At 39.5% G+C, this 16,969-nt stretch overlaps 1 protein-coding gene across 7 annotated transcripts in view; it reads right to left on the bottom strand.

The window, feature by feature from the left end:
- Positions 1-16,969, bottom strand: part of LOC113035231 (protocadherin-15-like) — a 222,786-nt gene that overhangs the window by 127,778 nt on the left and 78,039 nt on the right. For 6 of the 7 annotated variants that reach the window (XM_026190643.1, XM_026190644.1, XM_026190646.1 and 3 more), the window contains exons 3-4: positions 9,720-9,734; positions 7,898-7,963 (exon numbers count right to left, since the gene is read on the bottom strand). In XM_026190643.1, coding sequence (XP_026046428.1) covers positions 7,898-7,963; positions 9,720-9,734 — 81 coding nt within the window. The remainder of the gene's footprint in view (positions 1-7,897; positions 7,964-9,719; positions 9,735-16,969) is intronic. The other variant, XM_026190642.1, reaches the window with a different exon arrangement.

The following is a 16,969-nucleotide window of genomic DNA, read 5'->3' as shown; positions in this document are numbered from 1 at the left end:
CTTAGTTTGTCCAGATGTTTCCTCTTCTGTACCACCACCATGTTTGATTGACATGTTTGCTGTGACGTAAGGTTTACATCAGATATAACAGAGCTCAAAAAAATTCCGCTTTTGTCTCTTTAGTCCACAGAATATTTTCACAAAGGTTTTTTTGATCATCAAGATATTTTCTGGCAAATTTGAGATGAGTCCTCGAGACTCCCTTGATGAGTCGTCTTGTACTGTTGCTGTATTTTTCCTAGGAAGTTCACTGTGATTCACTGGACTCCCAAAGCCTGAGAATTGGACTTTCCAGACTGACTGACGTCAATAACTTTGCTTCTCACATGTACTTGAGTTGCTTTAGATCGTGGCATGATATATCCTTTGTTGAAATCTTTTATCTTTTACTGTTTCTCTGCACAGGTAGGTTTGGATAGCTTTGTCATCATTTAAAAACTGCATTTTCTATTTACTCAGTCACCTTTGTGTAATATTAAAATGTATTTGTATAAGACAAATATACAAAAGAGAAGACAGAAATCAGGAGGAAAATGCTTTTTTCTGCACCCTTGAATCTGGTGAATTTCAAAACTAAGAAAAGGTTAAATTCTTATCAGTCTTTTAGGTTTGAACTTCTCTGTTCTGAAATGTACTGCTAAGCCAGATGGTTTGCAGTCTTTAGCTATGTGTTCTACGGTAGGTTCTACTAGACTCAGGTAATATACTGTAAAATCTGTCAATAATCTCTCATCGCTTTGTGCCTGTTTTTCGTAGGTATAGAATGGATTTCACAGCAGTAGTATGGTAGTGCATATATTCCTTTATAATGAAAAAAGGTGGAATAACAAGTATTTGACTACATAAATGAGCCTTTATGCCCAACTAAGTGTGCGTGGAATATAAAATAAAACTGAAGTTGTTAAAGTCAGGAGAAAACTGATTTAATAAAAGCATGCTCTGCACAACAACAATCATAATGCTATTATGAAAAGCACATTATAATCTTATTTGTTTGCTTTTTTCATCGTATTTGTGAATTTAATGACACCCCCTGCCAAAATATAGCACCATTCTGCATCTGAATAGCAGTAGTTTGATATATCTTCTTGTCACTTAAGTGATGAAACCATAAGTAACTCTTTTTTGTTTTCCATTTATTTCCACGTTGAAATGCAAGCATAACAATTATATTTCCAGAGTACTGATCTCAAAGGCAGCTCCAGCATTGCAGGGACAGTTTCAGTTCAGGGCAATAGTGGAACGCAGGATCTCATCTTTCTCTTGGGATCAATAAGTTTTCAACACACTTGGAGCAAGACTTACAAATTATACCTGTGCTATTTGTACAGGGTGGTACTGAAAGTCCCACACATCAATTTGCTCCCTTCCAGACAGCTACTATTGTTTGAGTCCAGTCACATTCAGGACTAAAAGGTGTTTGAAGATTCGTCTTAGTGAAGCAAAAGAAAGTGTTACATGCCTGGGGGTGTTTCACCAGACACCTACCCCACTGCCTTCCAGGTGCAATTAATTGAATAAAATTACATTTTTTTCAGCTACAACCAAATGTGGCTCAATTTTAATTGAAAAAACTGATCCCTAATCTGAAGTACACGTTTAATTCCCAGCCAGTGCAAGCATCTTTAGTCACTGTGTCATAAAAAGAAAAAGAAAAGAAATAAGTCGACATAAAGAAAGGGAAAGCCTTGAAACAGACCAACTATGCAACATGTTGATATAAAGGAATGAAGCAACTTGAGAGGATGATTGAACTAATGACAACCCTGGTGGAGACACACAGTCTGAGGGATTGAGTTCACTTTAAGGAGAGAAATTAATGAGTCCTTGGTGGCTGAGAAAAACACACACGTACGCTGGATCTCATTAATTGTTTAAACATAACACATTTAACACTTACTAAAAAATGCCTACAAGCCCTTTGAATACCAGATAACCAGAATACTCCTGGTATTTTACACACGTGGAAACCCTTCACCACTCAGCACTCACTGAAGTAGTCATCACGGATGAGCTGAGAGACCTTTAAAAAGACATTCAGCAATGACACATATTGTGTTTGCCATTTGTTCAGCTCTCTCAAATCTTTTAATTCCATGTCAAGGTTACGCTGTGCTAGTTATCATGGGTCTTAAAACCCAACACACCAATGAAGCAGCGAGGGGAAGGACTTGACAACAAACCAGAGAAAACAGCTGAAGTGCTCCACAAGTTTTAAGTGACTCACTCATCTTCATACAGACTCTAGTGCTGTATTCACTCAATGTGATGCAAGTTCAGAGACAAGCGTGAAGAAGCGGAGGAAGGAACATTTTAGGAATTGTCTTATTAAAATAACATGAACCTCATGAAACTAAAGAAAGTTAGTTATTCAGTTTGCATGGCATTATATATTATATTGTTAACAGTTTGTTAATAAGACGGCCTTGTCATAACAATAAGTGTAAGTCAAGGTATATCTCAGTGGCTACAAATTTAAGCTAGACCTCTCCCCAGGATTTGCAATACACTCACCACAATGCAAGCCCCTTGGCCCTCTGGGTCAGAACATAATATTTTTTTCTTTTAAATATAATTAGAGTAGAAATAAAGAGGTTAAAAAAAGTGTATCTATAACAACAAAAAGTGAAAGAAAACCAGGCAATTTTTTAGACTTAATAACATCTACATGTAGTTGATCAGCTAATATTAGTACTCTTTGTATTGAATAATTACAGTAGGTTAGCTCATTCAGCAACATATACAGACAAAATTAACCATAACTTGGTGTTTTCCCAGCAACATATGGTGTCTATCCCAATATACTAGGAAGTAAACGCCCCAGTCTCTCTCTCTCTCTTAACAGTATGGCAGCACAGAAGTAATAGTGCCAGATGCACCTGTGGAATTTCTCTGTCATTTAGTGTATCCTAACCCTCATCCTGTCAACTGGCTAATTCAGTTTGTTCCCAATTATGTCACCGTTTTAAATTTTGCCTTCATCGGTCCTATGCGGGCGGCACGGTGGTTAGCACTGTTGCCGCACAGCAAGAAGGTCCTGAGTTCAATTCCACCATCAGGCCGGGGTCTTTCTGTGTGGAGTTTGCATGTTCTCCCCGTGTCTGCGTGGGTTCCCTCCGGGTACTCCGGCTTCCTCCCACCGTCCAAAGACATGCAGTTTGTGGGGATAGGTTAATTGGATAATCCAAATTGCCACTAGGTGTGAATGTGCGAGTGAATGTGAGTGTGAATGGTTGTCTGTCCCTGTGTTTTAGCCCTGCGACAGACTGGCGACCTGTCCAGGGTGCACCCTGCCTCTCGCCCTATGACAGCTGGGATTGGCTCCAGCACCCCCCGCGACCCTGAAAAGGATAAGCGGTAGTGAATGGATGGATGGTCCTATGCAAAAAATATTTTGGCGTCCCACGGGACGAAAAAAACAAAAATAAAACCAAAAATAAAAGGAAATATATATATGCAATTACTGTTTACCAAAACCTTTTGGGTCAAACATTAAATTATACAGTATCAATGAAAATAAGATAACAGTATCAATGACACTTCATTCATTCATGTTGAAGGGAAAAGCCTCTGTTATCATCTACATGGGCAAATTCCCAGACTGGAACATTAGAGACATCGCTGTTTTTACCTGAAAGAGTGGAGACATTTCCAGATTGTGCCACACATGAAACGGGAACTAGAGTTCCTACACCTCAAGCCCCAATCCAAGCAGCAATAACCCTCCTGGGAGTGAGGAAAACACTATCTGCTGATGTGACTGCCCAATGATCGGGCGGGAAATCTACTCCAAAAAGATGTTACCTTTGGTCCCGAAAACAAAGGTGGGAGGTAGAAACTGTTTGCTTCTCCTGTCACATTACAACATGCCGTGAGCATAGCACGTATAGTGCATATAGTGTGTCTGTAGCTTTTTGTTGCTTTTTGTTGTTTCAGGTAAAGGCAAGTCACATTGTCAGGCACAAGTCAGACTCATTCTTATTGGGTGCCAGTCTCCAACAGGGCTGCCCTTTGTCAAAGATTCTAGTCATAATATTTATGGACAGAATTTTTAGGTGCCGCCTAAAAATGTGACGATGTCAAATTTGAGGATCTCAGAATCTCATCTCTGCTTTTTGCAGCTTGTACTGGGATGGTGTCTGGAATAAGAATTAGCAACTCCAAGGTTGAGGCCATGGTTCTCAGCCAGGTCAGGTCGGGAACAAGTTGCTGCCCCAGGTGAAGGAGTATGTTGGGGTGCTGTTCATGAGTGAGGGAAGAATGGAGGTTAAAGACATATTGGAGCAGCGTCTGCTGTAATATGGACACTGTACGCTGTCTGTTGTGGTGAATACACAGCTGGACGTGAAAGTGAAGGTGTCTAGTTACAGGTCTAGCTTTGTACCTACTCTCTCCTATGACCACGAGCTGTGGGCAGTGACCAGAATAATAAGACTGAAGATACAAGCGGCAGAAATAAACTTCCTCCAAAATGTATTGGGCTCTCCTTCAGACAGCGTGAGGAGCATGGTCGTTCAGGAGTTCTGGGCATGTCCTGGAGGAGGCCCCAGGGATGACCCAGCACATGCTGGAGAGATTATATCTCTGCACTGGTTGATTTTGTGCTCATTTTAGCTATCTTAGAATGGGGTGAAATTCAATTCAATGAATTGAAGCACCAAATCACAACAACAGTTGCTTCAAGGCAGTTTATATTGCAAGGTAAAGAACCTGCGATATTACAGACGATTGCTGATTTCATCATAAAAATATGTTTAACTTGAAATTACTGAAAAATTAAGCGATGCCAAAAATCAAACACCAGTAAATAAGCTTTTAAGTAATAGCGTGGAGCATAGTTTATATATATAGGTATAGATTTTCTTTTGACAAAATATGCAAATTAACAATAACTTGCAATAAAAAAGAAATAAAAATCTTTACATGACAACCAAATAAGTAACAACTTGAAGTATCTGTGGAGGATTTTTACTTTGATTGTGTTAGTGCCTGTCAGCACTGATCAAAATGCAACTACTTATCACAGTTCAGACTGGATCTACCTTAGCAGCACACTGCATTTCATTTTGCTAGATTGACTTCCCTTTATGAAAGCCCTTCAGTAACACTCATTTATGATTTCCTAAACTACGTAAACTGCTCGATAAACAGGGGGGTTAACGGGATATTCACACGCTTCAGGCAACAGTTGATACAAATCGCGAATTTACAGAGCCAAGTTCAGAGAGAGCATACTTATTTATGGATACTCCGATTCCTCGCTGCTGTTGCAGGAAGCTCTCTCTCTACTCGATTCTTTTCTCTCTCCACATATGCAGCTGCCCCTAAACAATGAGATAGAAATCTCTCCAATCTGATTAAATGCTTTTGGATTAAGCTCATGGGCTGAATAAGCAAAGGAGCCTATAGAAAACAAGCTTTGTCTTCCCAATTGTGATCGACTCATGGAGTGAGTGAGACTTTATGTGTCGCGCCTGGCACCTGTCAGTGGATCTGCAGAAGCAACAGCTCAGATAAATTAAACATGTTATGCTTCATTTGAGCAACTGTGCTGCTATCCGCTCCTGATTTCTCTCCTTTTTCTAAAATAAGAACCTCCAAGAACAAAAAGGAAAGAAAAAAAAAAAAAAAGCAAACCGAAATGAAAAAGGACAAGAAAATGTACTTCTTTCACAACGTCCATACCAAGTACTATCCTCTTAGCTGAGTCAAATATAAATCTTCACAGACAATCAATAAATGAACAACTCCTGATACAGCGCTTTGACAGTTGCAAATGTTATTATGTTTCTGAGCAGCACACCTCCTCCACGGGGAACCGTATACTTTTTTTGGCTCTTCTGCCTCAGATCAAATTTGTTCTTCTGAGAAGGCAGGGGGAAGAGGATTATATATTTATTTGTTTGTCTATCTTTTCTGACCCTGACCAAACAAAGCCAGACAGAAGAGTGATTATGTTGTTTGCTTTCCCATTCACACACATGAATGAATGTAAAGGCAAATGCTCCGAAGAGATGGGATCTTATTATGTGCCATTTGTATGGTTTCTGTGTGACAGAAGAGAAGAAATGAAACACATTTAGATGGATAATTGCTTTGGTCAATAACGGCAGGTTTCCTGTTTTACATTCCATTATGGTGAGGATGGGCTCTGCCTGTTTCATCACAGAGAGATAAATAAAAGGATGGTGGAGCCAGAAGAGACCCATATCCCAGGTAAATGAGAGCTTTATGAGGAAGATTAGTGCAAATCCCTCACACAGTGCATAGGCACATGTGGGGCGAGAGAGGCTTTCGGATACAGGCTTGGCTACCTCCATCTCACAAATTCCCCCAGCAATCGATCAAAGCCCCAAATCACAGCTGCATACACACACACACACACACACACACACACACACACACACACACACACACACACACACACACACACACACACACACACACACACACACACACACACACAGGAAGGAGTAGGTGAGACACTATGACGGCCTGAATTGTTTTTTTTATTGCACTGATGAATAGGTGACCTGATCTGACACAGAGACAGTCATTTGTACTCTCGGGATACAAATATTCACATAATGTGCATGCATTTATGAACATATGATTCCTCTCTGTAAGATACACAGGCAACAAAAAACAAACAAAAACAAAAACAGTGCCCAGAGTGCATACAGTGTACTCTGTAAGTGGAGCATCTGTGAAATTGTATTTTGACTGTATAAATAAGCTCTGGATGCCATCTGTACTGAGAGCTGCTCATTAAACTCTGTTAACCTGCAGTACTAATATCTGCAGGGAGAGATGAGTGAGACAAAGACACACCTGCTCCATTTAGGGAAAAGCATTTCTCATTCCCTCAGTGAACATATAGCACCTCCCAAGTAACAGTTATCACATGCAGGCACATATTTACATGTAAAGACATACTCATCATGAGCAAAATCCAGACGGCAAACACTCACAAAAAACAGAGACTGCTATAACGTAGAAACAGTTAACGGAGAGGCCAGAGAGAAGATGAAGGGAGAAAAGAAGGGGAGGAGCTGAACAGTTTCACCTGACCCACTCAAACGCTGCATGTCTGATCTATGGTTCAGTGATTTGTGTACTGCTGAAGCACAGCTATACAAAATACAACCTGTGCAGGGAGCAGACAACTCATTAATGGAGCCCCACATCACGTCTGTATGCCAAACACCATCTGTATTCATTCAGATGCACACGCACAGGCATATTTCTGATTCACCCTGGGAGAACAGTAGCAAAGTACACATCGAAAACGCAGGGAGCCGATCTTTAATGTAAAGCACAATAAAAATTATGACATCTTAGACATAACATCTCTTATAACCAACTATCAGTATCAAGTGCCATCAACTGTGGCTGTAGCTCATGTGGTAGAGCAGGCCACCTACTAACTGGAAAGTTGGCAGTTCGATCCCAGTCTGCTCCAGTCTACGTGCCAAATGTCCTTGGGAAAGCTACTAACCCTGCGTATGAATGCGTGTGTGAATTTTAGATAGGAAGTGCTTGGGTCAATGTACAAGTTGTGTAAAGCACTGCTCAGCAGCAGTGCTCAGATTAAGTAGAAAAGCACTATATAAGAACCATTTACCATAAACTACAAGTCCACACTAGATGAAAAATTATATTATAATAAAAGCACTTTGGCATAGAAAATAGTGCTTGAGTGTATGACTGGCTGAATGAGGCTTATTTAGCTTGCGCTATATAAGTACCAATCTATGTATTCATGACAAAAAACACTCTGTACCAAATCCCAACAGTGCAATACACAACGTTTAAGTGCAGTAGCAATTACCATACATTGGAATACATTGTGACGTGGGAATACAGACAGAAACATAGGCGTGAAACTGGCACGTACCATTTGGGCTCTCCTCGTCAACAGTGACTATGGTTGCAGGGGGACCAGGCCGGGACAGCTTACACTCTGCGTATGCAAGAAAAAAAAATTAAAAACTATGTCTGCATATGATATTCATTTAATTCTGGTTACATCACCAGAATGACACAATGATAAAGAACAATAGTGAACACCTAAAGCAGAGAGAGCAGTCTTACCAAACTGGGAATATAATCATTTCATATATACACTGCTCAAAAGAACAAACAAACAAAAAAAACATTCAAGGAACACTTAGTCAGTTTAATTTACTTCATCATCACCAGTGTGTGAATGTGTGTATGAATGGGTGGATGACTGGATGTGTAAAGCGCTTTGGGGTCCTTAGGGACTAGTAAAGCGCTATACAAATACAGGCCATTTACCATCATCAACTCAATCAGTTAACTTAATCAGTTAAGTAGCAGAGGGGGTTGTTAATCAGTTTCAGCAGCTTTAGTGTTAATGACATTAACAACAGGTGCACTAGAGGGGCAACAATGAGACAAACCCCAAAATGGGAATGGTTTTAAAGGGGGAGGCATTTTCCCCTCCTCATCTTTTAACTGTATTTTAACTAATTTTCAATTTGGCTAGGGTCAGTGTCACTACTGTTAGCATGAGGCAATACCTGGACCCTATAGAGGTTGCACAGGTAGTCCAACTCCAACAAGAGATTCTAAGAGACAGGAGAGGTGGACAGGCCCTAGAAGGTCCTTAACCCTTCTGCATGACCAGTATCTGCTCCTTTGCAGAGGATGAGCACTACAAAATTAGCACTCCAGCAGGCCACTGGTATGAATCTCTCTGAGGGCCTCACATCCTCTAGTGAGCGCTGTGCTCGAACCCTGCAGTTCTATATAGAATAGGGGGACATGTTTAAGTTAATCCAATTAAATTTTGACAGAACACCATTTTTTTCACTTTGATTTTCGAGGTCTCTTTGAATTTAGCCCTGTGAGGTTGATCAGTTTCATGACAGCACACATTACCCAGTGCATATCAGTACAGATATCCAGCATGATTTGTTTTGCCTACTGTAATTTGATGTGTTTTCAAAGTGTTCCTTTAACTTTTTTTGAGCAGTGTATTATATTTTCAAATAATGTCTAAAGATTTAGATTTCATGAAGAAAAATAAATGCTGAAATTACAGTGGTATCATCACTCCTAGTGACAGCAATACATTTACATGTACAGTAGTCACAGTAGTAATCATAAATAAAGTGCTCATATATGGTATGTCACAGAATTATGCTAAAATTGCAAATTAATTGATAAAAAAAAAAACCCTGACACTGTTCATATTTCGCAGCTGTAAGGAAATGAATGTCAATATTTTCTCTCAGTGTCACACAGATGCTGTCATGCTGATGTATCATTTTACAACAGGTGGCATCAATGACTGCTGCCACAGAACCATCAGCAGCAATGGACTGTGCGATAGTGACACCAGACAAGCAGGGTGGTGAAAGCATGTGGCAACATCATAAGCAGAGCACTGACGAGAATGGCTTCACAGATGGAGGTCACAGCAGCTAGATGGTACGAGCACATGGGACACAGGTAATGGCAGCTTGACAGACAACAGCAGATGGGGCAGCAGGAGAGGTGGAGACAGGAGAAAGGAAAACGTCTAGCCCAGATGAATAGGTGCTGCAAGGCAACGCTCTCCACAGCCAATGTAAGGAAAGTTCAGGATTAAATGTCATTCATAGAAGAGGTAGAGAGAAATGGCAAAAAGGGAGAATATGGGAATGTTAAAATACAAAAGGAAAACAGACAACAGATGATTGCCCTCTTACCCTCATAGTGCCAGTCTGAAGGAGTCAGAGGTTAGAAATAGAAGAAATAGAAAAAAATATCATCATAAAATAGGAAGAGATATTAGAAAACAGGGCTGAAGAGAGGCAGTTTAATGGAATATAAACTCAAGAGACCTCTCAAAATTGTGGGTATTAGCAAACCCCACACAGTTTTTGGAGAAATGGCCAGTCGATCTATTCTTTCTGCCAGCAGCTGACTGTTTTGAGAAATGTTGTATGCAGGAAAAATGAAATCAAGTTAAAGTATAAATTCTGTGCTTGTGAAAGAGAAAAAGAAGGTCAGCAGAAGCCTTTTACTAGTTACTCAAAACATCTTTCTATCCTTCTTTTAAATGGCCTCCATCTTGTTATTCATTGAATCTGAAGCAGCTTGCTTTCAGGTGGTGTCGTCTGACATTACATGTAATCAGAGATGGAAATAATGACACCACATCAACAGTCAGCACTCTAATGTTTCACACCCACCTTCTGCTTGACTTCAGTTGTGCAACTATGCACCTGTTGCCAGGATAGTTTTCTTATTAAATATGCATACCCATGAGCCTTTACTAATGTCGTATTTGAAAGTGCACATTAATCAGTGATAAAAACCTGAATGTGATGTTGTTGCATTTTTAAACTGTAGATACACACAATAATTAGCAATTAAATAGCAATGAAAACCTGAGGCTAGAAGAGGGGATATTTTATGCAAATAACCGCATTTTCAGTTTCTTGTGCTCTCTAATCTAAATTTTATTAACGTTTTATCTGGGGCTAGAATTTGCATCCATGTAAAACATCTTTGCTTTGGTCCTTTACTGTCAAAGTGAAGATCTATTGTCAGTAAGAGACACTATGTTAAAAGGCATAGACTACATTTTCTAATCTAAAATTCCTCACAGTTATTAAACCATCCCGATGTTGCACAGCTAATTCACGAGATGTACTGACGAGTAAATTTTAAAGTTCCATGAGTTTATAGCAATTAGGAAACCTGCACCTTTCGGCTGAAAAAATAGGATTTCCTTTAATAGCGACAAAATGAACAGAGCAACTGGGTCACACCACGCAATCTGAGACATAAACAACAAGCAACATCAAAATCAGTATGCAAATCTGCTCTGAGAGAATATACTCTGTGTGAAGTAGAAGTAGAAGAGTGTGACCGCGTGCATGCGTGTGTATGCATGTGTATGCATGTGTGTGCAAGCGTGCATAATAAAAGTTACTTGCACTCATTTTGAGAAGCTCTTTAAGGGATCATAGGCAGTCTGTTTTGTTAGTTTTGCATATGTGTGTTCGAGCAGTGTTTAGCCGGGTGCACGGCCGTGTGAGCGCGCGCATGTGTGTGTAGCTTTAAGTGGTAGTTGCGGCAGTGGGAGAGAAAAGATGTGAAGAGTCTGGTTTGAAGACAAAAGGCAGAACCAAGCAGAGATAAAGAATAGCACCTCCATTTGCAGTGATAACTTTCCTATGTTGCGATCAAAGCACAACCGTAATGCTGCACTCAAATGGATACGAATACAAACACACACAAACCCAAAGCAGCAAAGTGTGCTCACTGTCGTGTTCACTACAAAATGGAAATGATCCCAACTTCTTGCCACATTTACACCTTTTAGCAGCGGGTGATATTTTCTAATGACGCTTTACGTCAGGCTTTCCTCCCATCGAAAAATCCTCCCAGCAGAATGAAAGAATATAAAAGACATTTTCTGGCCAATTCACTTTACTGTGGCTCTTTGGATTTGTAAAAGAATATGCTAAAAGGCATCACCAAAAATCCCCAGTCTGTGCTTTCCTGCGGCATTCAAAATAATAATGCAGGGTAAAATGGGCAGACCATAACAAACACAAATATAGAAAATAAGTAAACACCATCAGAAAACTACTTATGCATTCATCTAACAATCTGACCTGCCCCCATCCTAAAAGTAGAATAGAAAATATTTTTGTGTGTGTGTGTGTGTGTTTGTGTGTGCAGAAGGAAGTCTGTTTTACACTGCAAGGAAAGGGCAAGTTTTTATGCAATGCTATGGGGGAAAAAAACAATAGGATTGTATACAGGAGCGAAATGACGCTACACATATGTGACGTGTACAGCTATAGGGAAGAAAACAGATAAGGATCAAAGTATAAATATTCTGCGAGCTGTGAATGTTGTGTCTATCTTATGAAGACCATTCAAGCAATAAAAATAGGAAACAATTCAAAAGCAAAACAGAGCAGAAAAGTTGGAGCAAACGATACAGTTGATTGCAAAGCTGAAAAAGAGCGATAGGCAGCAGCATGAGATCTGATATCTGAAGTCAGTTAACGCTCTTAGGCAGTCTTTGTGTATTTTTAACCAGATTTAATAATAGAAAGCCTATGCACACACATTGAAAAGAGCTGTAGGCAACGGCCAATACAAATCGAAAGTGAATGAGGAAGTCAGTGATGTAGTGTCATACGTCAGTAGATGAAAGGACTGGTTTTTTTTTTTAGCTCCACTTCTGTTTATCAGCTTCACTTCTCTATGTACAGGTAAAGTAAAGAAAGTGGGATATTTGAGTCACACCATCAGGAATAGTTGTGAGAAAATTTCAAGAGAATGTCCAGTAACGATGTCATGCTGTATGCACAACCACACATGCTGGCATGGAAATTTCATGTGTAAAGATTGTGTGAAAACAGCATACTCCACTTCATTCACTTGATTTGTAAAGAAAGACTGAAAAGTGCTTTAAGCAGCACTGAATAATGCAATCAGAATCAGCTTAAGCTCCCGAGATGGACAAAGTGCAGACATATTTGTTCCCACCTCTCTTGCTGTGTTGAAAAATTTTATGTACAAAAGGCATAATGGCCTACGCTGAAGCTACGCCAAGAGACACAAAGTATTCATTTTGTTTCTAAAGTTAATTCACAGATTTACTGATATGATGATTTACATCTATTTTGAATATAATAAGTATTCACTGGCAATTCAGCAGACCAACAGTCAAAAACAGGATTAGGTAGGTTTGGCTGGTTGACATACCGATGTAGTACTGCAAATGTTTATTTCGATGAAAGAACTGTACATTTTAATTTGTGTTATTGCTCTCATCATCATTTTTTATTAACAGGTAACAGTAAGAGGTTATATCAGTAAATCTAACAAGAAAAAAAATCATGACTCAAAAATCTGCTTTCCAAATGAAATGATTATTGGGTGGCTATGGAGTTTTAAGATTCATAAAGATGAGACAAATGCAGCAAACAGCATTCAATCACTGAAGGAAACTGGGGCACTGTACACTTCAGAAGTGTAATCCACAGACAATCAAAATCTTCTAATTTTGACCTTGGGGTAATTTGCTCTCACCTAAAGAGATCTTCTCACTAATCAACCTAACAATGTTGACTCAAAGCCGTAAAACGTCAATTACGAAATGATTACTGCTCGTCTTAAAGAAAGTCAGTTGGAAAAAAATGATTGCAAGCAAGCCTCAATCAACTTGCAAAATGCTTGAAATTGAACAAAAAAGTCCTTTCCCAGCTAGAAGATAACATTTAACAAAGGAGCAGAGAGTTGAGAATTCTTCAGACAATGTAAATGAAAACATTAAGTGCTTTGAGCCTGACATTTTTGTATTTTAAAACCAGGACCACCAGCACTTTAAATCACCTAGATTTTAATGCCATCCTGCAACAGCAGCAGTGAGAGCAAAGAAGTCATTTTTTAAATAACTATTTTTTGTAAGCTTTGACAGAAATCAATGTTCAACATTAGGTTTTAGAGATTTTAGTTTTACAATTGTTTTATATTGTTTTGATTACATATCATAAAGGTCACAGCAACACTACTACTGTAAAAGAAGAATGTTATGGAAAAGTTAAAAGTGGATGTAATTTTTGGACAGGGCACCAATTTGTCAAGGGACAACCATCCGTGTTTAAATCCACACCTATAGTTAATTTAGAATCACCACTAAGATTGGTGGTAGACCGGGGGAGAACCGCATAGTCATGGGGAAAACATGCAGACTCTAACCAGAAAGGCCTCTGACTGGATTTGAACTCAGGACCTTCTTGCTGTGAGGCGACAGCGCTCACCACTGCACCACCCTGCTAATTTTTTTTGTTAAGTAGAAGAGTTCAAGTTTGTCTTCTCATCCACATCTGCCTCCTCTACACTGGACTTGCAGCCTCTCTCTCATTGAGTGTCCACACTGGCCCGCCCCAGTTTGCAGCCACATTTCACTCTTTATTTGCTTGGATTAGTACACTACACTGGGCTCTCCACTCAGTTCAGCTATGGTTCCCCCGCTAGCAACCTGCCTGGTTCTCCACTCGACCTGTCACACACTCTGCCCTGCTCTTCACTGTCACAACATCCCATCAGCGACCCCTTCAGCCCTGCAGTAATTATTTAAATCTAACTACAATCCCCGATATATTCACTTATCAGCTCTGGCTTATGCAGTCTTTAAACCAAGATGTGTGTAAACAATATCTGTTACTAGGCAACCAGGTATGCTGCAAATGCTGAGCATAGTATTTTATACAGATTTCAATAAGGGTCATAAAAGACTCCAAAAAGACAGTTACAGATATAAGTGGTAACCCCCCCACTACCCAAAATTCACTATATGATAAATAAAGCCATGCTATGAAAAGTCATGAAATATGAGATTATAGGTTTTATCTGAACAAACACCATCCGCTTAACTTTTCAGGATTTTTAAATAGTCATAATGGTTAAATAAATCAAAGTTAAAATTCGTGATGGCACACTGGATTATTTAGGGCTTGTTAAGGGAATGTCTGCACTCCTCGTACTACAAGTAGATAATACCAGACATAGTATATATGTAGTATGTTTTTCTCCTGTACACATTTCTTTCAATGTTATTTTAATAATCAGACGGTCTTCTGACAATCTTTTAAGCAATTCAAGCCTTTTTAAGGCAGCTTACTACATTGCTGGAGCACCATATCTATAATGATATGAATTTTGCTCACTGACATATAGTTTCAGAAGGCATTTTTTACCTGCCACCCCTCCAACAGCCTGTGCTTTCCCGTGGCTTCATCTCCAAATACAGCTTTTTAGCAAACAATAAATCAAACTGCTGCTCCAAGGGAGTGGATATCTCAGAAAACAGACTTTAAAGGACAACTAACCTAACAAGCATGTGGTCCAGGAGGGCCGTGCTGTCTCAATCAATACCGTAGACATTTGTAACAAACATACAAAGGATAAGAAGTATCTTATTTAAATAACTAAGAAATGCAAATGGTTTCACAAACTGGAGTGAACTGTATTTGCCCTCTCTAGATGTTGGCACTCATTAAAAACTGTCAAAATAAGCATGGGATCAAAAAAAAAGGGACGGGGGGGGGGGGGGGGGGGGGTGAATGAGAAAGGGCAAAAGCAAAAGAGAGGAAAGTTGGAACTCATCTCTCATCCTGTAGATGGATGGCAAACAGCCAACTCAACACAAAGCTTCTCTTATCATAAAATGACTTGTACCATATGTCCGTACATAATCATGAACGCTTCCCCACTTTCATATAAATATCAGGCTCTGTGTGATAAGAAAATGTCTAACACAGCCTATGGAAAGTTATTCTAACAGGAAAATCTTGATGACATAATTTCTTGTATTTTCCATATTTTTTTTTCCCCCCTCATCTTTCAGACACAACACCAGTAGGCTCTCTGAGGGAGGAATGTCGGCTGATCTCCGGTTTGACCAAAATCCATTTAGAAAAACTTCAAGGTTGGAGGTTAGAGTCATGACTAATCCCTGGGGTGGCAGAGAGCCCAGGGCAGGGATGAGTAGAGACAGAGCAAACATGGACACGGTTTTAATTTCCCAGTTGGATTGGCGGAGTTTATTTTGCACAGATCCATGTCCAGTGGGGAATTCTGAAACAGGTCCAGTTGGGCTTCGAAAAAGATGGTCAGAGGGCAGAGGGTAGCTATCCAGTTCCTTACATGTCTGCCAGGAAATGGCTGCATATGCAGATGAGAATTCTGTGTTATATCTTAAAGGGTTAAGGACAGTTGTCCACAAAGGCTCGCTATCAAAGCCTAAATTGGCTCTTGATGCTAAACGGTAATCTATAAGATCAATTAATATTTTACGATCAATGCCTTGATTCGAATTATGTGCTGTTATATTTGTTAATAGTCAAATAGTCAAAAAGCCCTGAGTTTAGAACCAACATTTAGCTTTAAAAACACACATCAGTTGTAACAAGATAAAGCTTTACACCACTGCACAATGCACTGTTTTCAGGTAGATATGCTTCATTTTACATACAGAAAATTCTGACTTGCCATCTGCTCTTCAGTGCAGTTTTTAATGAGCAAACACCATCAGTGGGAAACTGATTTCAGATGTATTCACTAATGCTCTTAGCATGGTTGTCTTGCTTTTTCACGCATATATACTCCAGTTCAACAAGTCTTTACAGAGAAGCTCAACATATTTTTCATGCTGTTTTTATTATAACTACGTGGTGTCATTTAGAGCAACTGCAGACTTTTATTTCCTGAAGCTTCTTTTTTCTAATCATGCATTATGCAAACGAATGGGGTGTGGTTATAGTTCGGGCAGTGTCTCTGTGCGAATTTGGCACAGCAGTGCATCCCAGATTGCATTTCACACCAACCAACAGCAGCGGCAGAAAATAAAACTAACAGTTCTAAAGATTTATTTCCCAGACATTTATTTATGTGTTTACTCATGTAATTAATATTTATTCATGTATTTAAGGATTACAAAACAACAGTTGAGAATCTGTGAATCCAGGGAATCCTGTGTGCTCCATATACATTTATCCATTCACTATCCGGTTGTTCAGTGATGACGCAACGAATCCTACTTCCGGGCCTAAAGTAGTCTGCGTTTAATATGGCGTTTGTGTTGTTGACATGCTTAATGTTATGTATTTTCTTCTATTTGATCTCAAAAAGCTCCTAAAACAGTCAGTGATCACTGTTGACCTCCCTCGGCTTTTATTACCGCTAATCATTTATTTAAGCTCAGTTTTTAAAACCTTAGGATGTAGCTACAGCCCAGCCTATGCAGCAGTATATGAATGACTAACCTCGTATTGTGGATGGATTATCTCAGTTGTTCTCCTGGCTGAAGTTTGGTCCTTTTACAGCATCCTGCCATGCGATTACATTTGTTCCTGACCACCGAGAACACTCACGTTAACTTTTATCGAGTGGAAAAAAAAGTTAGCTTGTTTATATTATGCTAACA

This window comes from Astatotilapia calliptera, chromosome 13, assembly GCF_900246225.1.
Source record: "Astatotilapia calliptera chromosome 13, fAstCal1.2, whole genome shotgun sequence".
NCBI classification, from domain to species: Eukaryota; Metazoa; Chordata; class Actinopteri; order Cichliformes; family Cichlidae; genus Astatotilapia; species Astatotilapia calliptera.
Note: the sequence above shows the minus strand (reverse complement) of the source record. Positions and strands in the feature narration are given on the sequence as shown.